Source organism: Oncorhynchus mykiss, chromosome 27, assembly GCF_057628025.1.
Source record: "Oncorhynchus mykiss isolate SJ-2025 chromosome 27, ASM5762802v1, whole genome shotgun sequence".
In the NCBI taxonomy this organism is placed as follows: domain Eukaryota; kingdom Metazoa; phylum Chordata; class Actinopteri; order Salmoniformes; family Salmonidae; genus Oncorhynchus; species Oncorhynchus mykiss.
The window spans coordinates 3,336,617-3,363,259 of record NC_143048.1 but is presented as its reverse complement, the minus strand read 5'-3'; the positions used below and the strand labels follow the sequence as shown (position 1 = coordinate 3,363,259).

The window sequence follows — 26,643 nt, the reverse complement described above, 5'->3', positions numbered from 1 at the left end:
CTCCACATTTTTTGGTTTGCTTCCTGTCTTTTAAGTTTGTGAGTTTTAATTTTGTTTGCCTTCTCTTGGGCAAATTCTGCCTTTTCTTGGGCCCTCAATGTGGGTGTATTTTAGGTCCTAGTTGTTGTTGCTAGTGGACACCCCCATGAGTGTCTTTCAGAAGCCCTCCTAGAACTGCACTTGTTTTGTTTGTTGTTGGTGACTCTTTGTTAGTCCCTGCCCTTCTGGGGCCTGTTGCACAAAACTAGGATAAGGGATTAAGCCAGGATATCTTGGTGATCCTGGCTCAATTGATCCGTAATCCGGTTGCACTAAAGATGGATAGGGGGCAGGAGGATATGTTATGGTATAAATTACCATGGAGATTTATTCTGTGGAGCTAGCCTGCTCCAGACCAGGCTAAATTCCAGGATCTATTTAATCTCATCCCTAATGTCAGTCAGCAGTCACCACAAATGGAAACCAATAGTTATTTCACTGCTCACTATACATTGTTATCACATATAACTAGACCCACTGTTATTTAAACGTTTGTGATCATTAATTTCAATGATTTTGGATAAAAAATGATTTTTAGATGATGTTGCTATCATTAGATAATTTACAGTTTCCCATAGACTATAAGGCTATATATAAAATGCTAGAATATTAGGGCCACAGAGGGGAAAAAAACACAAGTCATAATATTGTAACCAGTTGTTTTAAAGGAGGACAGTTGTTAAAATGACAGATGTGGGGCATTTCGTGAAATTGTACTTCAGTATGGTTTCATAAACAAAGACATGCTGATGTGCCAGAATATTAAGTATCACATTGTCATAAGTATCAAAACTGTAAAAACAATATGTAGCTTTTCTGCAGAAAGAACCAGCCTCATAAATTTATGACTTTATCCTTTTTCTTCAGTGTGGCCCTAGTACTCTGTCATATAAACAAATACACATTCCATATGAATATAAAAACACAATGTGTAACATTATGTTCCTTTATTGAATAAGGACAAAACAAAGCAGGTAAACCATCAGCTCCTTTCAAAACTGAAGTCACAGTGACTCTACAAGATGGAAAGCACAGAATCTAAGCATATTATACAAAATGATACATATACAGACCTTTGAATGTGTATAACACACCCTGCATGTCTGCACACTAAAATAAATGCAGGACAAATCCATACACATCAACTGAACAGACAAATGAATGGATGCAGTAGCCTCCCTGCAGCCTTGTATTACACACAGTATACCGCACAAACATCATAAGAGGCCAAATTCGTCAAAAAACGAACCCAAAAAAACCCAAATTCCTCTGCCACCGCAGGACATATTTAACCAAAATTGAAAGCACACATACTAACTAAAATAATTCAACACATATTGGTCCCTCAGCAGCCGACCACTGTCGTCATCAGGGAAGATTGCCGGATTGTCCCAGTCCATGGCTGGTGGCACTCTGGGGGCCCTCTCCTTCCTCAGGCAGGCCACATTGTGGAGGACAGCACAAGCCACAGTAATATCACATGCCCTAACAGGGCTGACCCTTAATTTGTGAAGGCAGTGAAAGCGTGCCTTCAGGAGGCCAAAGGTCATTTCAACTCTGGCCCTGGTCCTGGCATGGGCATGGTTGTAGGCCTGCTGTGCTTCCTGGGGGTCTGTGAAAGGTGTCAGGAGAAAAGGCTGGCAGCCATACCCCCTGTCTCCCAGCAACACACCAGAGAATTCACCTGTCAACACAAAATCTCATCATTACTACCTCATAAACACAGTGATATTCTTGACACAGCCATGATGGTTATAAATAGGGGTTGTGTGGCTTACCTTGTGATAGGCACTGATAGATTTCAGAGGCCCGAAAGATTCTGGAGTCATGGACTGAGCCAGGCCATTTTGCCACAACATTGCTGATCACACAGTCAGCATTGCAGACCATCTGAAATCATAAGATGAGGAATATTACACCAATCAATGCACATCACTGGCAATGCAGAGTGTTCGTCAATGGACAATATCAAAAAGTTATGTTCACCTGAACATTAATGCTGTGAAAGGATTTCCTATTCACAAAATCGGCCTCATGGGCACCTGAGGGGGCTTTTATCCTTATGTGTGTGCAGTCCACTGCACCAATGACATTGGGGAAACCTGTCACACAAAGTAATGAGTATCCTACTATGTGTTAACAGTTGTCCTGTAATTTGTAGATCCTCTTACCTGCAATCCTATAGAACTCCTCTTTGATGTCACAGAGTCTTCTGTGGCCAGGGAAGGAGATGAAGACATCTGCTAATGCTTTGATAGCCAGACACACACTCCTTATTGTGCGGCAAATTGTGGCCTTGTTCAGCTGTTCTGCATCCCCCACTGAGTACAGGAAGGCTCCACTAGCAAAAAAGCGCAAGGCCACACAAACCATTTGCTCCACACTCAGTGCATGGCTCCGTGCAGTGCGGTGCTTAATCCTGGGACCCAGTAGTCTGCATAGATACCTGATGCCATCTGCAGAAAACCTGTATCTTTCATATAGATGGTCATCAGGGAAGGCCAGTGGGTCCAACCGGTCCCTGAAGACCCTTTCTCACCTGAAGGCTCTCCTCAGCACAAGTGCTTCTTCATCCACCACATCTCGCACGAATGGGCATGCCATTGTCAGAGCAGAAAGGAACACACAATTTTGGGCCTTCATATAGGCTAGTGGCCACACCTGGTGCTGGGGGGGGTGGGCAAAAGAGGGCGATGCCTTATAACGATGACTTGGTTGTACTGATTGCTGGGAAAATAAAAAAAACCTTAGAAAGATGCCACCGTCCTGTGTGCTCACAATAAGAGCTCATATGTCATGGCTCACTTGACTTTACGAGAATATACCTAATTTTTATTTTGAGCTGTGTCATCTTCTTGGACCTGGGGGAGGAAAGAAAAATAATGATTAATACATTTGTGTTACAGTTAGCATACAGTGTACATTGAAGGCATATCTCACCTCCCTCTCAAGTTTTTTTATTTCAAGGTCCAGTTTCCTAATTGTCCTCTTTTTTATTTCGAACTCCAGTGCAAGATTTTCCATCTTTTTCTTCTTGTACTGAATGTCTATGTCTGCCAGTTCTATTTGGCACCGGAGGTGGTTGCCATACAACTTTCTGATAGCTTGTGAGCTCTGTGAACACAATACAATTAGCGCAGCTGGAATTTGGCAGGATGTGGTGTCCTTTTATTAATACGCACTATGTTGCCAGGCTGGTTTTCCCACTGTATAGCATCTGGGTCCTGTAAAAGAAATTAGATTTTTTGATTTTGATGAGGACTCCTCACCATTGTAGAGTAAATAGTACTTTCACAGTCTTAACATGATACCTCATGCCTTCTGGAATCCAGAGAGATGGTCTCCTCCTCATCATCGTCTCCATCATGTGCTGTTGCTGCTGCACTGGGGCCTTCACCCTATCACATTTAATCGGATTCATATTGAAGCTAGTAGACAAGACATGCCAGGCCTACAGTATGCCTTTGATGGAGTACTCACTGGATCAGCATCGTCTGGTGCTTGTGCTGGTGGCTCTAACAGGAACACAGTGCTGCCAGACACTGCAAGGCAATAGGTAAACCAAAGTCAGACAGTCCAAATTGATTCAATATGAATGTGGTTGTATCCCATGTAGAGATGGAAGGACATACCTTGAATGAAGCGGGTGGCATCTTGGGAGGAACCTATGCTCGTCTCTTTCCCCCCAGGGATCCCCTCTAAGACGGGCCTGCCTTTATTTAGCTCCAAGGCCATGTCCTCTGCTGGGGTAAGGTCAGCCTTTGGTGACCCACCACCCGTGCCTTGTCTGTGGGTATTCTTTTTCACTGCTAAAACAGTACAGACAATGTGTGAGCAGGCACCTTCTGGGTACAATATATGCTTGTGCTTTGTTAAATATTAGTCAGGGACCATACCATTCTGCAGAATGTTCTTGTATTTGATTTTGACCTGCTGCCATGTCCGTTTTGGCCCGTTCATGTTTAATCTACACACACACACACACACACACTTAATGGAGTCACACTGCAAAAAATTACTTGGTATTTTTGTCTTGTTTTCAGTAAAAATATCAAAAATTTTATCATAGCTTTATACAGTGTGATGGAGTTACTTTACACAATTTCACTCATATCTGCAGTGCATTTCAATAAAAAAAATTAACCGTTTCATAATTACAGTACAACTGCATTTTTGGAGATGTGAATTAAATATTTGAATTGTAATTGTGATGTTTCAGCGGAGCGGTGAGTGTGTAATTGTGCACTACTTACGCATTCAGGCGGTCTGCAATACTTTGCCACGCTTTTTCTCTTTGCTTTATCACTGTGGCGGTGTTGCCTTTCTTCTTAATTATATCTTTTACCTCCTCGTATGCCTCCATGAGGATTTGTGCTTCCGACGGGGAAAAGTACGCGGCTCTAGTTGCCATGGTAAATCAGTTAATCTGTGATCTGTGGCGGGGTCTATTTGAGTGAGCCGTGAGCGCGCACCTATCCAGGATTGGTTTCACCTGGCTTAATGAATCCGTGTCTGCTCATCCTGGCTTGGTCTTTGTGCAACCAATTAAGCCTGGACGCACATGTTTTGGCTTCATTGAGCTCAGCTGAGTCATTTATCCCGGATGTCTTAATTCTACTTTTGTGCAACAGGCCCCTGTTTGAGTGACAATTTTTGGTTTCTTGCTTGGAAATGTAACAAGGATTAAAAAAAATGGCATTCTTATCTGAGCACTTCAGGTGTTTTCGATAAGAAACTTAAATGTTTGTTTTCCATGTCCTATTTTTATTTTCCATGCCCTAATGAACATCTGAGAGTTACTGGAGAATTTACAACTTTTTGTAAGAACATAGTATATGGGATTGATTTTAAGAAATTTAGCTTAATTCATTTGATTATTATTGTTTCTTTACCAAGAAAAACAAAACCCTCAGGACTTCCGTTAGGAAAATATGGCGCTGTACAACGTGACTGGCCCAACCGGAGATTCAGTGAAAATAATAATCTCATTGATTTATCAAGACCAGTCCCCATGCTTGTCTCAGAGCAGTGTGAAACGGTGCTGAAATAGTTAACCACACGCGGGTAGGCTATTGCTTCAAATCATATTATAACAATTGGATGACTTTGGGTGTTCCAGTAAGCAACTCTTTGTTGCCTTCATTAGTCTACTTTATTCCAATATTTCTGTCATTCAGTGATATTTATTCCCATAATAATTCGTTATGGATCCAGATGTGGTTAGAAAACAATGCATTTGGTTAACTCGGTAAGGGTATATTTTCCTGCTGATAGGCCATCAAGGTTGGATAGAATGATATAATTGTTCAACAAGCGTTTTGTACTCATAAATTCATATTTCATGAATCTTGGCTCAAGAATTCTGTATAATTCACCATATTACAATACATTCACTCCATTACAATTAGCTGCCATGTCTTTAACATGAAACAATACCGCGGTGCACCATAATTTGCAAATTTCCTCATTATTCAATTGAGGAATAAATCTTTAGTAGTTGTAGGTAGAAACGATTGACTCATTCTCAGTGTACATAATGTGTGTGCTGGTTGATGAAATTAATCTCCTGTGTGGCTCAGTTGGTAAGAAGATGTCACTAGCAATGCCGAGGTTGTGTTTCTATTGCCACAGATACACATACTCTAAAAATACATATTCCAAAAAAATGTAAGCAATAAGGCACGCGTTGGTGTGGTATGCAGCCAGGGATGTTCTTAGGCACAACGCAACGCCAATCACCATTCCGAGCTCGAACCACCGTTTATAATATGGAATCTACAACACAGATGTGGAAAATGTTTAGAGGTGTTAAGTACATATAAAGTATAAGCCAGGCCTGGGAAATTCCAGTCCTCGGGGGCCTGATTGGTCTTACACTTTCCCCCCATCCCTAGCAAACACACCTGATTTAAACTAATTGCATTTGTAACTGAAGTTCATGATTTGGTGATTATTGGAGCTTGGTTTGTTTACTGGGACTGGGGAAAAAGTGTGACACGAATCAGGCCCCTGAGGACTGGAGTTGCCCAGGCCTGTGCTAGGCAGTAGTATATTCATAAGGCTATATTCTGTGTCCTGGCTGGCTTCTCCTCAGATTAGGGCTCCGGCTTCTTAATCAACACCTCTCTCTTTATCTCTCTCTCGCTCTGTGTGTTTGAGCCTCGGAAGGCTATTTTACACAATACGGGAAATGTGACTCTTCAGCTCTATCTTGTAATTGCATGTAGATATGAAGCTGTTAGAAGCCCCAACACACACACAGCCAGCTAATGTTGAATTGACTAGTATAGAAATATATTCTCCAAACTGCTGTTTTGATCCTCAGTATTGATTTGGAATCCTAATGTGACGGCCCCTTTTGCCTTGAATCGATAGAGTTAAAATTGGATATAGGCTTCCCATGGTCTAATTGCAAACTTTCATAGATGAATGGTGGTGCACACAGACTGCGTACTATCAGAAACAAACACAGACACACACGGGAAAGAGCTTCCTCCCTGAGGGTCTGTTAAATCTCCTGGTAACTAACCTTTCTGCTATGATGGGCCCCAATGATGTTTCATTAGGCAGGTTCCTCTATACTGATTAGAGTCGTGACTATAAACCCCTCTCGGGACAATATATATCTTTGGTGCACATTTCTGTCAACCAGCCTAAATGATTTGACTTGCCTAGTTAAAGGTTAAATAAAATAAATAAACAATTCATTGTCAGGCTTTCAGTGATTTCAATGTCTCATTTCGATTTGTCATTTCCTTTTCTCCCTTTTTCTCCCTCATTCATTGAAGTTCCTGCCAACATTGCCACCAGCAGCTCAAGACAGGTAAGGATACTTTTTTTGGTTAATTGCGTCATGGTGCCACAATTATGCTAATTTCACTCAGATTTAATTTGGGTGCCTGTTACTAATTTGGGCTGATTGGTATGCTTCTCATATTTCTACCCGGTTCCCTCATCAACCCCTATTAAAGGTTTTGATTTCTTAAGCAACCTCAATCAAACCCAAAGATGTTCTCTTCTCTATCACCCGCTTGATCAATGGCCTCCTGGTCAAATCACCGCTATCACTACAAATCCATACCCTTTTTATCTCTTATTTTTGTCGCCCTCAAATAGTGGATCTTTAACTGTTGCTCTTGCTGTTCTTTTCCTTTTTTTGTTTTCAATCAGTCCTGTGTACTCGCCTCTCAATAAATAATGAGGGTGTTCAGTCACTATAATTGTTATCAGTGTGAGGGGAACTCTGACAGAAGCGCTTGTGGCTGAGCTGCTTAGCTTCACACTGTCTCCCCCGAAATTCTCTTTGTTTACCTTTGTCAGCAGTTTCTGCCTCCCCCGTTCTCCGCCTCCCCATTTTGTCCTCCCCCATCTACGTTCACAGTTTTATATAATATTTTTTTATTTGACTTTTATCAGTTTAAAACGGTGCCAGGCAGAGGAAAAAAATCACAAGGTGTAAAAAACTAGAGTGGAATCTAAAGGAGGGTTGTCTCTTGTTTGCATTTGTCAATGCGGCTCGAGCTGCAGTCACAGCCAGCAGACTTTCATCACTGGTTTAAGCTTCAAAGGATCTTTATTTGACTCCAAACTTTGTTTGCTTTGAGAATCCATTTCACTAACCACAAAAAGTATTTTTATGCGAGTAAAGTCCTACCTTATTAAACACAATCACGACAGCTGGGATGGAAACAGGAAGTTTCGGGACAATTTGATAAATGCCAACAGATAATTTGTTTGTTCGACATGGTGGGATCGTTTTATGTCTGTAAAGTTAATTATGGGAGAAATGAAGGTGGAAACACCTTTATGCGCAAAAATGTATATACTGAACAAATAATATAAGTGCTACATGCAACAATTCCAGGAATTGATGAGGTGTTTGCTATGGGGATGACCAGTGAAATATACCTGCTGGATCGCGTGCTATGGGTGGGTGTTGTTAAGGTGACCAGTGAGCTGAGATAAGGCGGAGCTTTAGCTAGCAAAGACTTATAGATGACCTGGAGCCGGTGGGTCTGGCGATGAATATGTAGCGAGGGCCAGCCGACGAGAGCATACAGGTCGCAGTGGTGGGTGGTATATGGGGCTTTGGTGACAAAACAGATGGCACTGTGATAGACTGCATCCAGCTTGCTGAGTAGAGTGTTGGAGGCTATTTTGTAAATGACATCGCCGAAGTCGAGGATCGGTAGGATAGTCAGTTTTACGAGAGTAAGTTTGGCAGCATGAGTGAAGGAGGCTTTTTTTGCTAAATTAATTTTAATTTAGGGTTGGAGATGTTTAATATGAGTCTGTAAGGAGAGTTTACAGTCTAGCCAGACACCTGGGTATTTATAGTTGTCCACATATTCAAGTCAGAACCGTCCAGAGTACTGATGCTAGTCAGGCGGGCGGGTGCGGGCAGCGATCGGTTGAAAAGCATCCATTTAGTTTTATTAGCTTTTAAGAGCAGTTGGAGGCCACGGAAGGAGAGTTATATGGCATTGAAGCTCGTTTGGAGGTTTGCCCCACTGTATATCTCACTAGGGCAGGGTTTTTCAACCTAAATATATCCACTAGTTCTAATGTATCAATGATCTTTGTGATCCCCTTCAGGGCTTGAGGGTGATAGTGTGTAGAGTGATTTCCTTTACGATCTATTGAGGTACTTAAAACCGCATTATCATCTCCCACCATAATAATAGATTCATGTGTTGCTTGTGAGCTCAATAGATTATTATATATATTTTAGAAGTGTGGATCATCATTATTTGGCCCATATAGATTAATTAGCCAGATCCTTTTTTGGGCCAATAGCATATTCCAAAGGATCCTTCTTCCTTGAGGATCTGTTTTCAGTTTGCACAATTAGATCAAAATTGTTGTTAATTAATATAATCACTCCTTTTGAGTTTCTTTGCCCATGACAAAACAATTTCTCCCTCCCAGTCCTTTTCCCACCCAATCTCATCTATATTTGTAAAATGCGACATGATGATTGTGTCCATATAGGTGTACTATAATATTTGCCCTGTTAAGCATACTGTAGCTGCAACTGTGTAAACCTCCAATTGTTCTAATATTCCACCCACTAAAACCTCCCCTTTATAGCTGTACTATAATATTTGCCCTGTTAAGCATACTGTATCTGGAACTGTGTAAACCTCCAATTGTCTTTAATATTCCACCCACTAAAACCTCCCCCATATCTAGGTCTGTTGTCACTAAGACCTAAGAAAACTAACCAAATAGCATGGAGAACAGTCACTAAAATAAAATAATAATAAATAATATTATTCTAATTAATAAGAGCACAATATTATAGTTTCATGCTTATATTAAGTAAGTCCTAGCAAAGGCTATGATCATGTCAGCCCAGTCTTGTCAGTTCATTGGATCCAACAAGTAAAAATAAGTCTTAGTCATCACACTACCCATAAAGGGAAAATCATTTTAACTCACAATCGACCCTGACACAGCCATGGCATGATAGCAAAGAATACATGCAGTACTTCGGCTGTTTTACACACACCGTTGAAGTTGGAAGTTTACATACACCTTAGCCAAATACATTTAAACTCAGTTTTTCACAATTTCTGATATTTAATCCCAGTAAAAATTCCTTGTTTTAGGTCAGTTGGCATCACCACTTTATTTTAAGAATGTGAAATGTCAGAATAATAGTAGAGTGATTTATTTCAGCTTTTATTTATTTCATCACATTCCCAGTGGGTCAGAAGTTTACATACACTCAATTAGTATCTGGTAGCATTGGCTTTAAATTGTTTAACTTACTTGGGTCAAACGTTTAGGGTAGCCTTCCACAAGCTTCCCACAATGAGTTGGATGAATTTTGGCCCATTCCTCCTGACAGAGCTGGTGTAACTGAGTCACTGGGAATGTAGGCCTCTTTGCTCGCACACACTTTTTCAGTTCTGCCCACACATTTTCTATAGGATTGAGGTCAGGGCTTTGTGATGGCCACTCCAATACCTTGACTTTGTTGTCCTTAAGCCATTTAACCCTCATGATGCCATCTATTTTGTGAAGTGCATCAGTCCCTCCTGCAGCAAAGCACCCCCACAACATGATGGTGCTACCCCCATGCTTCACGGTTGGGATGGTGTTCTTCGGCTTGCAAGCCCTCCCCCTTTTTCCTCCAAACATAACAATGGTCATTATGGCCAAACGGTTCTATTTTTGTTTCATCAGACCAGAAGACATTTCTCCAAAAAGTACGGTATTTGTCCCCTTGTGCAGGTGCAAACCGTAGTCTGGCTTTTTAATGTTGGTTTTGGAGCAGTGGCTTCTTCCTTGCTGAGCGGCCTTGTTATGTCGATATAGGACTCGTTTTACTGTGGCTATAGATACTTTTGTACCTGTTTCCTCCAGCATCTTCACAATGTCTTTTACTGTTGTTCTGGGATTGATTCACACTTTTTGTTTTTCCCCATGATGTCAAGCAAAGAGGCACTGAGTTTGAAGGTAAGCCTTGAAATACATCCACAGGTACGCCTCCAATTGACTCAAATAACGTCAATTAGGCTATCAGAAGCTTCTAAAGCCATGGTGTCATTTTCTGGAATTTTCAAAGCTTTTTAAAGGCACAGTCAACCTATTGTATGTAAACGTCTGACCCACTGGAATTGTGATACAGTGAATTATAAGTGAAATAATCTGTGTGTAAACAATTATTGGAAAAATTATGTGTGTTGTGCATAAAGCAGATGTCCTAAAACTATAGTTTGTTAACAATACATTTGTGGGAAAACAAGTTTTAATGACTCCAACCTAAGTGTATGTAAACCTCTGACTTATATATACAGTTGAAGTCGGAAGTTTACATATACTTTGGAGTCATTAAAACTCGTTTTTCAACCACTCCACAAATTTCTTGTTAACAAACTATGGTTTTGGCAAGTCGGTTAGGGCATCTACTTTGTACATGACACAAGTCATTTTTCCAACAGTTGTTTACAGAGGATTTCACTTATAATTCACTGTATCACAATTCCAGTGTGTCAGAAGTTTACATACACTAAATTGACTGTGCCTTTTAACAGCTTGGAAGATTCCAGAAAATGATGTCATGGCAAACATCTCAAGACATCAGTCATGAAGTTAAAGCTTGGTTGCAAATGGGTCTTCCAAATGGACAATGACCCCAAGCATACATGGCTTAACCTTTCTAGCGCATGCAGTCCGCTTGCGACCCACCTCAACAACATCCGGTGAAATTGCAGTGCGCGAAATTCAATTTACAGAAATATGAATATTTAACATTCATGAAAATACAAGAGTTATACATCAAATTAAAGCTTAACTTCTTGTTAATCCAGCCGCTGTCTCAGATTTCAAAAAGGCTTTACGGCGAAAGCACACTATACGATTATCTGAGGATGGCGCCCCGCATACAAAAGCATGAAAAACATATTTCAACCAGGCAGGTGCGCAACGAAAGTCAGAAATAGTGAAATATTAAATGCCTTACCTTTTGAAGATATTTTGTTCGATAATGTCCTTCTTTATATCCCCAAAACTCCGTTTAGCTGGCGCGCTTCAGTCAGTAATCCACCCGTTTCCCTCCTCCAAAATGCATACAAAATGAATCCCAAACGTTACTAATAAACTTCTCCAAACAAGTCAAACAATGTTTATAATCAAACCTCAGCTACCCTAATACGTAAATAAAAGATACAATTTAAGACGGAGAATCGTTATTGTCTTTACTGGAGATAAACAATAAAGAACGCACTCCCATCCATGCGCATGAAAACACTACAGGCAAAATTGGAGCCACATAGAAAAACTACAAATTCTAGCTAATTTTTCCAAAAACAAGCCTGAAACTCTTTCTAAAGACTGTTGACATCTAGTGGAAGCCCTAGGAACTGCAATCTGGGAGGGTTTGGCCTCATAATAAACATGAAAGCAATTGGAAACAGTGGTAGGCTGAATTGTTTGGTTTTTTGGGATGGTTTGTCCTCAGGGTTTTGCCTGCCATATCAGTTCTGTTATACTCACAGACATCATTTTAACAGTTTTAGAAACTTTAGAGTGTTTTCTATCCACATCTAATTATATGCATATCCCAGCTTCTGGGCCTGAGTAACAGGCAGTTTACTTTGAGCACGCTTTTCATCCAGATGTCAAAATACTGCCCCCTAGCCCAAAGAGCAACATCTCAAGACATCAGTCAGGAAGTTAAAGCTTGGTCGTAAATGGGTCTTCCAAATGGACAATCACCTCAAGCATACATCCAAAGTTGTGGCAAAATGGCCTAAGGACAACAAAGTCAAGGTATTGGAGTGGCCATCACAAAGCCCTGACCTCAATACTAATAGAACATTTGTGGGCAGAACTGAAAAAGCGTGTGTAGGCAAGGAGGCCTACAAACCTGACTCAGTTACATCAGCTCTGTCAGGTGGAATTTGCCAACATTCACCCAACTCATTGTGGGAAGCTTGTGGAATGCTACCCGACACATTTGACCCAAGTTAAACAATTTAAAGGCAATGCTACCAAATACTAATTGAGTGTATGTAAACTTCTGAGCCACTGGGAATGTGATGAAAGAAATAAAAGCTGAAATAAATCGTTCTCTCTGCTATTATTCTGAAATTGCACATTCTTAAAATTAAGTGTTGATCCTAATTGACCTAAGACAGGGAGTTTTTACTAGGATTAAATGTCAGGAATTGTGAAAACTGAGTTTAAATGTATTTGGTTAAGGTGTATGTAAACTTCTGACTTCAACTGTATATATGTGTGTGTGTGTGTGTGTGTGTGTGTGTGTGTGTGTATATATATATGAAATGAGTGGTGTATATATAACACTAGGTCTCAGCATCAGCAGGTGTCCTTGATTGGAATGCACTTATTAACCAGGCTCTGGAAGACGTGGCTGTCAGCTGACTCACCATTAACCCCAATTTCAATAATATTGAAATGTACAACCACTTTCTCTCCAGGCCTCTCCTCGACGTAATGCCCCTGATCTTTCTCCACCCCTTTAACCCCAATTTTTATATAGATTGCAATAGATGTATTATAGATGTGTAGTATGTATGCGATGTATAGGCTGCATCCCAGAATGGCACCCTATTCCTATAGGTCACTACTTTGGACCAGAGCCCTATGGGCCCAGAGTAGGAAATAGAGTACCACTCTCTCCAGCCCTGTCAGTGCCATGGGTGAGGGCTATACAGATACATCTTCCCATGTCGACAGACACTGCAGATTAACAGATTACAGTCAATCAGTCCTCCATTTTGCTACTAGCCATGTTTTGAGGCTAACATTCGATGGGTGTCAGAGTTAGTCAGCCTCCATCTCAGTCTCTCTCTGTTTCTCTTTATCTCTGTATCTTCACTGCAGTGGCCGACACTCTCACTACTCCCCTGCTCGATGGATAACCACTCCAGGCGGGAGAGAGAGACGGTCAAGGAAGAAATGTTTTACTGAGAGATGTATCTAAGCCTACGAGATGGGTTGAGTGTTGTGGACTCAGTGTAATGTGTTTCTAACACCACAGGTTCCTGCAAAATGGCTGACAACCTCCTGTCAGATAGAGAGACAGACGGAGTGCTATCTATGCTCCAGCCCTGGCTGGCAGCAGACACGGGCTCCAGACGCTGAGAAAAAAAGCAAAAGGAGCCGATCGACTACAGCTCTGAGCCGAGAATAATCCATCTCTGGGATAATGGTGAAAATGCTGCTGGATTTGACCTCAGCGCTCTCTGCCACTGTCCATCAAATAATTTACTGTGAGGGAGATTTGCACGACAGTGTTATGCACTCCTGGAATGGGCTCTGAATGGACTGGCGTTTCTTTGCTTTAACAATGCCATACAGATAGCAACTGTACATCGCCTTCAATCAGCAATACTCTGTCTGCCGACTTTGTGCTAAACGCCTGCAGGGGGGTGAAATTACCACCACAGACTTTTACTGAAGCCAAGCAGAGGAATATTCAGATCGCTTAATTGCTTTCCTGTAATAACAGATGAGTATAACTATTCAGTTCTCCAAGTGACTGGAGAGTATTCTCAGAGTGATGGGTCAAAGGTTGTCTGTTAACTAAGCCCTTAGATCGCACATTGTTATTTTTAACCTTTATTTAACTAGGCAAGTTAGGTAAGAACAAATTATTATTTACAATGACAGCCTACACCGTCCAAACCCAGACCAGGACGACACTGGGCCAAATATGCGTTGCCCTGGTTGCAATTTTTTTCAGCCCAGTACTCAGTTACCTTCAGACGACTTCCCTGAAGCTTGTGTGCGTCGCAGAGCAGAACAACTGACACCTTTGTGTTTGTGAGAGTCTCCAGTTTCGATATGGTAACGTATTAGTTTGTAGCGCCAACGGTTCAGTCTGGACAGTTGGTTTTGTGAGAATACCTCTTCAAAATGAGGAAATCTGCGACAGAGTTCAGACCAATGCCGTAAAGCTTGTGGATATTGTAAAGCAAAACAACCGACCCTGTAGTCTTAGTGAGTCATCTTTCAATTGTGGTGACTTATGAGTTTGTAGCTCACATGTTTTGAGTATTACAGACAGTTTCAACAGTTTTCAGCTGTGCTAACATAATTGCAAAGGGGTTTTCTAATGAACAATTAGCCTTTTAAAATTCTAAACTTGGATTAGCTAACACAGGAACACAGGAGTGATGGTTGCTGATAATGGACCTCTGTATGCCTATGTAGATATTCCATTAAAATCTGCCGTTTCCAGCTACAATAGACATTTTTACTACATTAACAATGTCTACACTGTATTTCTGATTAATTTGATGTTATTCTAATGGACAAAAAACAAAGACATTTCTTAGTGACCTCAAACTTTTGAACGGTAGTGTACATACATACACATACCTACATACATAGAAATATACACACACACAAACCCTTCCACTCCCGCCTAATTGGAGTAAACAAATAAATAACAACACTTAGGCTTCTACTTCCAGCTTAAACATACTATATACATTTTACAGACACAATCTATTTTACAATAGTTATATTTTGTTTGTTTTTAGTGCCTCCATCTCTCCATTCAGTTTGATTTCTATTTGACAAATATTTTTTACTGTGCTATTTCACCAAAGTTCTGAACCGATTTACATTTTCCGTACACGGTATATTTTACATGTGTTATCTTGTTGTTATTAGTCCCACCCTTCAGCTCAATTCAACCCCTCCCATCTATCTCTTAACACCATCCATATTGGATTTCTATTTGCCATATATTTATGCCGCTAACTTTATCGGCGGAAATAGGGGATTGAGCTGCAGCCACTACAAGAAACGGTAAGTTTGTAGCATCAACACATTCAATATTCTAAATGATGTCTCCGTGTGACTCTAGGGGGTTTAATACCCGAACATCTCTAAAACTAAGAGCATTGTATTTGGTTCAAATCATTCCCTAAGTTCTAGACCTCAGTTGAATCTGGTATTGAAGGGTGTGGCTGTTAAACATGTTGAGGAAACTAAATTACTTGGTGTTACCTTAGATTGTAAACTGTCATGGTCAAAACATATAGATTCAATGGTTGTAAAGATGGGGGAGGTCTGTCCGTAATAGAGATAATCTGCTTTTTTGACACCACACTCCAAAAAGCAAGTTCTGCAGGCTCTAGTTTTGTGTAATCTTGATTCTTGTCCAGTCGTGTGGTCCAGTGCGGCAAGGAAAGACCTAGTTAAGCTGCAGCTGGCCCAGAACAGAGCAGCACGTATTGCTCTTCATTGTAGTCAGAGGGCTGATATAAATACTATGCATGCCAGTCTCTCTTGGCTAAGATTTGAGGAGAGACTGACTGCATCACTTCTTCTTTTTATAAGAAAAATGAATGTGTTGAAAATCCCAAATTGTTTGCATAGTCAACTTACACACAGCTTTGACACACACTTACCCCACCATAACCCCAGGGGTCTTTTCACAGTCCCCAAATTCAAGAAAGCGTACAGTATTACATAAAGCCATTATTGCACGGAACTCCGTTCCATATCATATTGCTCAAATAAACAGCAAACCTGGTTTAAAAAAACAAACAGATAAAGCAACACCTCACGGCACAACGCCTCTCCCCTGTTTGACCTAGATAGTTTGTGTGTATGTATTGATATGGAGGCTGTGTGTGCCTTTTTAGTTCTGTCCTTGAGCTGTTCTTGTCTATTAATGTTCTTTATTATGTCATGTTTTGTGTGGACCCCAGGAAGAGTAGCTGCTGCTTTTGTAGCAGCTAATGGGGATCCTGATAAAATACCAAAAACCTTATCTGTATTACCCACCTGTCCTATTTTTTCTCTCACTGCAGTCTCACAGGATTGGGTCTTGGGGCGAACAACAGAAACGAGAGGCCACACTCACACTCTGTCCATTTAGTGGCAGCACCTGTCTAACCAGTCAATGTATCATCGTCCTCACTTTGATTCACTCTGTGGCAGAGCAATAATCTGCCATCTCTCTTCTGCTTTCAAGGCTGTGCTGCTGCTAAGGGAGACTGAGAGAGACCACTGTCAGCTTGTGTGTGTGTGGGGGGGTTGATGATAGTGGGGGGGGGATCGGTGCTTGCATGCGAGACTGGGTCTCTGGCACAGATGGAATCATGGCTCCTGCTCTGCTCGGGCTCATCTGTGACAACTGTGAACTCCATCTGGGGACACAGTGAAGGACAATGGCCTTTTCACCTCATTGGTATTCCGGGGCGTTTTGAACTCATTACTGGCTTTATAGTGTTTCACCACTGTCTGTCGAAGCACTGCTGCAACACGTTATATTTTACCTGGAAGGCTGCAGCAGAAGCAAACTCCTTTGTCGGCGACTCTTTCGCACGCGACTGGCTGGGGGACAACGCTTGTGCGTTGGTGGCTCCATGCACTCGTGAATGCCCTCGTATCTCTTCCGTGTGGAAAATCGCTTAACCTGTCTGAAGGCTCTCATATATATATATATATTGGTTAACTTATGCCCTTGGATACATTTGTTCATACGGGCAGAATATTGTATAAAATAATCAATGAAAATGTACTGCATTTATCTTTCTTTTAGACAGAATAAATTAAACAGGGTTGGATGAAAACTAGATTTCTTTAAATAACATTAATCTACTAATACATTCATTAATAAAATAAAGATGTGCACATAATTAAATGTTACTTCAACCTTGTAATAATTAGTAGATATAGAATGATATTTTCTTGAATAGGCTTAGCTTACTCAAATATCACAATTGTCTTTAGCAAGAGCTGTGCAGATTCATTCATTTTCAACACATGACAGATTATAGATTCTGATTGCACTGCTGTTTGTGAGAGTATTACATGCTGGCCACACTGCTCGGGTCGCAAAAAAAATAATATTTACCAATACATGTTATTCAATCATTACACCCACACTGCTCGCACGCGCCAAAGAACATCTGCGTAGCCAGGCACTAAAATAGAACTTGATTCTATTGATGATGCTTGGTGCGCTGCAAGTCCCACCTCTCCCATCTCCTCATTGGTTTTTAGGAGCATATTCCCAGGTGGGTGTTTTAAATATGAACTGAAGTCCACACTCCAGTCCAGTTGTTGGTGGTAATGCACCTTAAAGTTAGTTGTCAACCGCCATTTAAAGTCCGAAGAAGAATCCTGAAGGAGAGATTAATAGAAACAAACTTGGTTGATGGTTTTATCTGTGGACTAATTGTCGGAGTAGAGGACCTTGTGCATCTTTAGGTAAATAACAACCCAATGCTTATATCCCAGGACAAATTAGCAAGCAACAGCTAGCTAAATTGTCATACATGTTTAATGCTTTTCGACCTGTCCCCAAATGTTTTGATATTTCAACTTGCGTGTCCTGATCGTGTCTGGTGTGGGTGGACAAAATCAACATGCATGCTGCCTGGTCAGCATGTTAGGATATAGTGATTGGCACCAGTAGCCTATGCAAAGTCTGTATCAATAGGCACTGCACGTAGGAACCTGTCCATACGACTGTGAGCTGATTGTCAGCATATACTGAAGTCAGGTGCAGAGAGTTGTGATCAGGCGCACACTTTATTCGGGAGAAGCAAACAACAGACGGACGCAACAGTGTCCAACAAACCTCCGGCCAAAGGCAAAGGTGCAAAGCGCGACAAAGTCACATACGATCAAAAATGTTTAACAATTAAACATACTCCGGGGGAAAAAACAGCTAGGCGCGTCAATACAAAACACTTAACAAAACAATCTCACACAAAGACATAGGGGGAACAGAGGAATATGTATTTGCAGTTGATTAGGGAATGTAAACCAGGTGTGCGGGGAACAAGACAAAACAATAGAACAATGAAAAATGGAGCGGCGATGGCTAGAAGGCCGGTGACGTCGACCGCCGAACGCCGCCCGAGCAAGGAGGGGAGCCGACTTCGGCGGAAGTCGTGACACCAGTTGTGAATGTTCTGAAAACTTATCTGAATACAAAACCCATCGACCCCTTATGGGCCATCAGCGGGACAAAATTATGAGATGGAGCGCTATTAACTCTAGCACTGCTTCATTCACTGCTTCAAATGTTCAAATTAATATTTTAGGCAACACCATATTTTTTTCCACGGGCACAGAAATCCAAAATGATGTATGCAACTGCAAGATTGAATGTTTCTTATCGAAAGAATCGCCTGACTTGCGTTGTTCTTCAATAGGCTAAGCTTAGGCTAATAGATTTACTTATTGGGTGTGCATTTGGTATCCAGCTGTTTACTTAGGCCTAGTGATATTGTCAAACATCAGCTGATCCATGACATATTTTTCTCAAAGACAGTCAAGTGAAAACAGCTGTAATACGCCTATAGCATGCAATGGAAAAACAGCCAGTGCGGGAAAACGGTGGTTGGTTGAATGTCCAAAATATTTTGATGTCTTGTTCGTTGCACCAGTGAAGACAGTTGTCATCCACTTTGGATCTAATGTCCCTACATTTGTTTCTGGTATTGTCTGCTTGATTTACAGCAAGGTCTCTAGAAGATTGAACAGAGAAAGCATCAAGGTGATGAGTTCATGCTTTCATATGTTTCTGTGTGTTGGATGGGACACTGCGTCTAGGCTACTGTGTGCAATTGTGTAGGAGAGGCAATTGTGCGAACACCCAAGGTACATCCTTCGATTTTTATTTTAGTTTATTAGTATCCCCATTAGCCGACGCCAATGGCGACAGCTAGTCTTACAGGGGTCCGACCCATAACGTAAAACACATTACAAACAAAATACAATTTACATACATATAAAAGCATTAACGTGTGTGCATCTATCAGTTACACATACAGTGCCTTCAGAAAGTATTCATACCCCTTGAGCTATTCCACATATTGTTATGTTACAGCCTTAATTCTAAATTAATTTGGAAAGAAATGTATCACCCATCTACACACTATTCCCCATAATGACAAGGTGAAAACATGTTATTAGACATTTTTTCAAATGAATTGAAAATTAAATACAGAAATACCTCATTTAAGTAAGTATTCACACATTATTGTGAAGTGGGAAAGTCTAGGAGCAGCAACGGTTTAGCTGTGAAGTGGTAGGCCACACAAGCTCACAGAACGGAACCGCCGAGTGCTGAAGCGCATAGTGTGTAAAAATCGTCTGTCCTAGGTTGCAACACTAACTACCGAGTTCCAAATTGCCTCAGGAAGCAATATCAGCACAAGAACTGTTCGTCGGGAGCTTCCTGAAATGGGTTTCCATGGCCGGGCAGCCGCACACAAGCCTAAGATCACCATGCGCAATGCCAAGCGTCGGCTGGAGTGGCGTAAAGCTCGCTGCCATTGGATGCTGTAGCAGTGGAAGTAGCAGAGCCCTCGGAATATAAACCGCAACAGCTCCCCATATGCATTTCTGTATCTTCTGTAGATGTTATATCCTTGTATTTCTACTGTTGTATCATCAAAGGAATTATCTAAGAATTTCTGATAAATTGCTAATATAGAGCATGAATGTTATCTGATGAATAAGGTTCATGAAATCAATAACTTGCGAATGCTACATATATTAATATAGGCTATTTTAGCTAATATGGAAAATAACAAACAAAGCAAGAGGGAAAAATGTATACATTATCCAGCAGTCCAACAATCAGTTGGTGTTTGTAAGTTTGTGTGTGCTGTGAGGTTGAAGCTACGAGCCCACATGCTTGGCTCTCTCATCCCTTCCAGGCTTTGACAATGAGCCTGTCAAATCAGATGTAAGCAATGGCCCCACACGCTCTGGCAGCTTTCATGGCTGGGATAAATTATTTCATCTTCTGGCGCACAGATTCAAGATAGTCCTTCAGGAAGAAGTATGTTCCTCTCTAGTTCTTGTCTCTTTCCAGAACAGCTACCTTGTCCTTGACCACTATCAGCCTGGGCCTGTCACCTGGGCCGGTGGTGGGTTTTCGAGTCCTGAGTGCGTGCTCCATCTCAATCTTCCTGTGGTCCATCTTCAGTTTCTCAGTTATCATTTCCCTAATTTCCAGATTTCATGAGGAGATTCTGAAATTCCGTCTTCAACAATGTTGTTCCTCCTTCATTGTCCCTTGAGATAATCTGATTTCTCTGTCGTTATCATGGATTCACATACAGAACTGTTGTCCTCTCTCAATGACTTACAGATTGCTGTCATGTTGCTGTTCTCCGATTTAAGCTCATTGAGCTCAACCTGGAAGAACTGCAAACTGTTCAGGTGCTGGACCCCTCTGGTCAGACCGTCTATTCTTTTATTAGTTGAATCCACAATTATTTGGACACAACCCTATTTTCTTGATGTTGTAATAGCAGCTTGTAGAACTCTTTTTGTTTGTTTAAAAGATTCTTCACCAGTGATAGTGTCAGGCTTCGAAGAGTGATGTGTGTGGAGTCAGGTGCAGAGAGCAGAGGATTCGGAAACACCATTTATTCCGGAACAATCACAGCGAACCAAAGAGGGTAACGCCGAACACAGGCATCAAACACTCCAAAATGTACAACACCGGTACATACGCTGTACAGGGGAAATAAATGACAGGACACTCCTGTACCAAAAACAGCTAACAAGCCCGCACAAACACAGGCAGGCTAACTGAACTTAAATAACCCCAACCCAAAACCCCAAACAAGGAACAGGTGAAACCAATTAGACCAAACGAAAAGGGGAAAAGGGATCGGTAGCAGCTAGTAGACCGGTGACGACGACCGCTAAGCGCCACCCGAATGGGAAGGGGAGCAACCTTCGGTGATAGTTGTGACAGATAGAGAGACACCACTGTCCTCAACAGTACTCCCACCGGCTTTGGTCTTTGTCACGGTAGCAATGTAGTCTACGCTGTTACTCCTTGCAATTCCAGACAGGGCAGGTCTCAGGGCAGATGCAAACAGCAACAAACAGCAGGGATTCAAACAGTCACACTCCCGGGACAGTTCGTGGTCCTACCCGCAAGTGCTGTGGGCTGTGTGCAAGCTGCTAAGGAAACGTGGCTAGCTAGCTAACGTAAGTTAGAAGCTAGGCTAGCATCTACGCCAACAAGGGAACAATGAGCTACTTCTCTGGAGCCAAATAAACCTGTGATATGGTGAACAGCCTACACCTTAATGTGATGTTATACTTTATGTACAGTACCAGTCACAAGTTTGGACACAGGGTTTTTCTCAATATTTTCTACATTGTAGAACAAGAGTGAACACATCAAAACTATGAAATAACACTCATGGAATCATGTAGTAACTAACGTGTTAAACAAATCAAAACGTATTGGGATTCTGACAAGGAGCCACCCTTTGCCTTGATGACAGCTTTGCACACTCTTGGCATTCTCTCAACCAGCTTCATGTGGTAGTCACGTGAAATGCATTTCAAAAGGTGTGCCTTGTTAAAAAGGTGTGCCTTGTTTCTTTCCTTAATGTGTTTGAGCCAATCAGTTGTGTTGTGACAAGGTAGGGGTGGTATACAGAAGATAGCCCTATTTGGTGAAAGACCAAGTCCATATTATGGCAAGAACAGCTCAAATAAGCAAAGAGAAACGACAGTCCATCATTACTTTTAAGACATGAAGGTCAGTCAATCTGAAACATTTCAAGAACTCTCATGAGGACCGCCACAGGAAAGGAAGACCCAGAGTTACATCTGCTGCAGAGGATAGGTTCATTTGAGTTAGCCTCTGAAATTGCAGCCCAAATATATAACAGACACATCTCAACATCAACTGTTCAGGGGAGACTGCATGATTTTTGGTTCCAATCTCTGCATGTGTGGTTCCCACCATGAAGCATGGAGGAAGAGGTGTGGGGGTGCTTTGCTGCTGACACTGTCAGTGATTTATTTAGAATTCAAGGCACACTTAACCAACATGGCTACCAGAGCATTCTGCATCGATACGCCATCCCTTCTGGTTTGCACTTAGTGGGACTATCATTTTGTTTTTCAACAGGACAATGATCCAACAAACCTACAGGCTGTGTAAGTCCTATTTGACCAAGGATAGTGATGGAGTGCTGCATCAGATGACCTGGTCTCCACAATCACCCGACCTCAACCCAATTGAGATGGTTTAGGAGTTGGACCGCAGAGTGAAGGAAAAGCAGCCAGCAAATGCTCAGCATATGTGGGAACGCCTTCAAGACTGTTGGAAAAGCATTCCAGGTGAAGTTGGTTGCGAGAATGCAAAGAGTTTGCAAAGCTGTCATCAAGGCAAAATATATGTTTTGATTTATTTTACACTTTTTTGGTATCTACATGATTCCATATGTTAATTTCATAGTTCTGACATCTGCACTATTATTCTACAATGTAGAAAATACTAAAAATAAAGAAATACCCTTAAATGAGTAGGTATGTCCAAACATTTGACTGGTACTGTATGTTGACAATTTATTTGAATGTAAGTCATTTAGGTCAATTTTGGCAAAAGAAAGCCACGAGAAAGATATACACGTTTCAAGGCATACCATTGGAACCGGAAACAACCCGTTTGACTCAGATATTGTAGACAACTTTCTGTTATTCAGGACATTTAATGACAACAAATGAGTAGCCTAGTGGACCTATAAACAAAATGAGTTGGTGAATTTGAATGATGTAAATAATGATAAGAGCCCAGTAACAGATGGACTCCGATCCCTTTAATCATGGAGGTTATTGTTACTTTGTGCCAAAATCAATGTTTCCATTTCTATCGTCATGTGACAGATGTTTCCATTTCTATCGTCATGTGACAGAGTATCTCTTAAATTGAAACGACCAAATGGCTGCCTTTTACCAGATCCGAATACTTTCGCATTAAATGTTTATTTTCATAAATTAGGTAGCCTATGCTACAAAATATAATATTCTGCCCATATGAACACACTTGTTTTAGGCCATTGCCTAAAGAACAGCTACATGATTTAATTAAAAGCAGGAAAAAGACACAACATTGTTTCACATTCTTTAATAAAAGACTCAAACACAAACAGCCAATAGGCTACAGCTCGCTTAAGTTTTAACAGCCAAATATGCTTAAGGAAACTCGGTGTCTTGACGACGTTGAGTGTGTGCGCGGGGGCAGGGGTCTGTATGGAGCTTAGTACCTTCCACAAAAGTTTTGCTTGACAAAAAGACACGTGAACGTCTGTGTATATAGAATTGTCATCAATGGTGTATAATACAATTAGGTGGGAGCTTTTGTGTGTGTGTTAATGCGCATGTGTGAATTGGAAATGTGTTTTTTTTCTCTTGGAGAGTGGTGTCATGGCCAGGGTCTGACATTTTCAACAGCGACCCTGGAGTAATTAGGGTTATGTACCTTGCTCAAACGCACATCGACAGATTTGTAACCTTCTCAGCTCGGGGATTCGAACCAGCAACCTTTTGTTTACTGGCCCAACGCTCTAACCACTGTTCTACTTCCTAATTTCTCTACGCCACAGTCCTTCAGTCTAGCAGTGCATTTCAAAACACAAATTCAACCACAAAGACCAGGGATGTTGTCCAATGCTTCGCAAAGGGCACCCATTGGTGGGGGAAAAAACTAACATTAATTATCACTTTGAGCATGGTGAAGTAATTAATTACACTTTTGATGTTGTATCAATACACTCAGTCACTACAAAGACACAGGTGTCCTTAACTTGGTTGCCGAAGAGGAAGGAACCCGCTCAGGGATTTACCATAAATCAAATCAATCAATCACATTTTTTTGTAAAGCCCTTTTTACATCAGATGATGTCACAAAGTGCAATACAGAAACCCATCCTAAAACCCCAAACAGCAAGCAATGCAGATGTTGAAGCACGATGGCAGGGAAAAACTTTCTAGAAAGGCAGGAACCTAGGAAGAACCCTAGAGAGGACCCAGGCTCTGAGGGGTGGCCAGTCTTCTTCTGGCCATGCCGGGTGGAGATTATAACAGTACATGGCAAAGGAGACACTGTGGCCCCGTCCGACTATACCCCCGGACAAGGCCAACCAGGCTGGATATAACCCATGGGAAGGAGCAAGCCCATGTAATCCTTTGTAGGTTATCAGTAAAACCTTGAAATCAGCCCTCCTTAACAGGAAGCCAGTGTAGAGAGGCTAGCACTGGAGTAATATGATCAACTTTTGGGGTTCTAGTCAAGATTATAGCAGCTGTGTTTAGCACTAACTGAAGTTTATTTAGTGCTTTATTTGGGTAGCCGGAAAGTAGAGCATTGCAGTAGTCTAATCTAGAAGTGACATCATTTTTGGACAAAGTTTCTGATTTTTGCAATGTTACGTAGATAAAAAAAAAGCTGTCCTTGAAACAGTCTGTATGTTAGTCAAAAGAGAGATCAGGGTCCAGAGAAACGCAAAGGTCCTTTACAGTTTTATTTGAGACGTACAACCATCAAGATTAATTGTCAGGTCCAACAGAAGATCTCTTTTGTTTCTTGGGACCTCGACCTAGCATCTCTGTTTTGTCCAAGTTTAAAAGTAAAAAAAATTGCCTGAATGTCTGAAACACAGGCTTCCAGGGAAGACAATTTTGGGGCTTCACCATGTTTCATCGAAATGTACAGCTGTGTATCGTCCACATAGCAGTAAAGCTAACATTATTTTCCCGAATGACATCACCAAGAGGTAAAATATATATTGAAAACAGTAGAGGTCCTAAAACGGAACCTTGAGGAACACCGAAAAGTACAGTTGATTTTTCAGAGGACTCTAACCATCCACAGAGACAAACTGATATCTTTCCGACAGATAAGATCTAAACCAGGCCAGAACTTGTCCGTGTAGACCAATTTGGGTTTCCAGTCTCTCCAAAAGAATGTGGTCATCGATGGTATCAAAAGCCGCACTAAGGTCTAGGAGCACGAGGACAGATGCAGAGCCTTGGTCTGACGCCATTAAAGGTAATTTACCACCTTCACGAGTGCAGTCTCAGTGCTATGATGGGGTCTAAACCCAGACTGAAGCATTTCAGGAATGCAGTGAGTTGTTTCGCAACAGCTTTGTCTAAGATTTTTGAGAGGAATGGGAGATTTGATATAGGCCTATAGTTTAAAAAAAATATTTTCCGGGTCAAGGTTTGACTTTTTCAAGAGAGGCTTTATTACTGCCACTTAGTGAGTTTGGTACACATCCGGTGGATAGGGAGCTGTTTATTATGTTCAACATAGGAGGGCTAAGCACAGGAAGCAGCTCTTTTTCAGTAGTTTATTTGGAATAGGGTCCAGTATGCAGCTTGATGGTTTCGAGGCCATGACTGATTTCATCAATGTTTCAAGAGATATAGTATTAGAAAACTTGAGTCTCTCCCTTGATCCTAGGTCCTGACAGTGTTGTGCAGACTCAGGACAACTGAGCTTTAGAGAAATATGCAGATTTAAAGAGACGTCCGTAATTTGCTTTCTAATGGTCATGATCTTTTCCTTAAAGAAGTTCATGAATGTATCACTGCTGAAGTGAAAGCCATCCTCTCTTGGGCAATGCTGCTTTTTAGTTAGCTTTACGACAGTAACAAAAATTAATTTAGGATTGTTCTTATTCTCCTCAATTATGTTGGAAAAATAGGATGATCGAGCAGCAGTGAGAGCTCTTCGATACTGCACGGTACTGTCTTTCCAAGCGAATCGGAAGACGTCCTGTTTGGTGTAGCGCCATTTCCGTTCCAATTATCTGTGAGCTTTCTTCAGAGCTCGGGTATTTTCTGTATACCAGGGAGCTAGCTTCTTATGACAAATGTTTTATAGTTTTTGGGGGTGCGTCTGCATCTAGGGTATTACGCAAGGTTACATTTAGTTCCTCCGTTAGGTGGTTAACCGATTTTTGTCCTCTGACGTCCTTGGGTAGGCAGAGGGAGTCTGGAAGGGCATCAAGGAATCTTTGGGTTGTCTGTGAATTTATAGCACAGCTTTTGATGCTCCTTGGTTGGGGTCTGAGCAGATTATTTGTTGCGATTGCAAATGTAATAAATGGTGGTCTGATAGTCCAGGATTATGAGGAAAACATTAAGATCCACTATTTATTCCACGGGACAAAACTCGGTCCAGAGTAGGACTGTGGCAGTGAGTAGGTCCAGAGACATCAAATCAAATGTATTTATATAGCCCTTCGTACATCAGCTGATATCTCAAAGTGCTGTACAGAAACCCAGCCTAAAACCCCAAACAGCAAGCAATGCAGGTGTAGAAGC

The 26,643-nt window shown here is 41.4% G+C and overlaps 1 protein-coding gene across 1 annotated transcript in view; it reads left to right on the top strand.

Moving 5' to 3' along the window:
* The window catches only part of LOC110507325 (beta-1,3-glucosyltransferase), a 186,150-nt gene that overhangs the window by 21,394 nt on the left and 138,113 nt on the right, over positions 1-26,643 (top strand). The window contains exon 2 of the mRNA XM_021587245.3: positions 6,828-6,862. Coding sequence (XP_021442920.1) covers positions 6,828-6,862 — 35 coding nt within the window. The remainder of the gene's footprint in view (positions 1-6,827; positions 6,863-26,643) is intronic.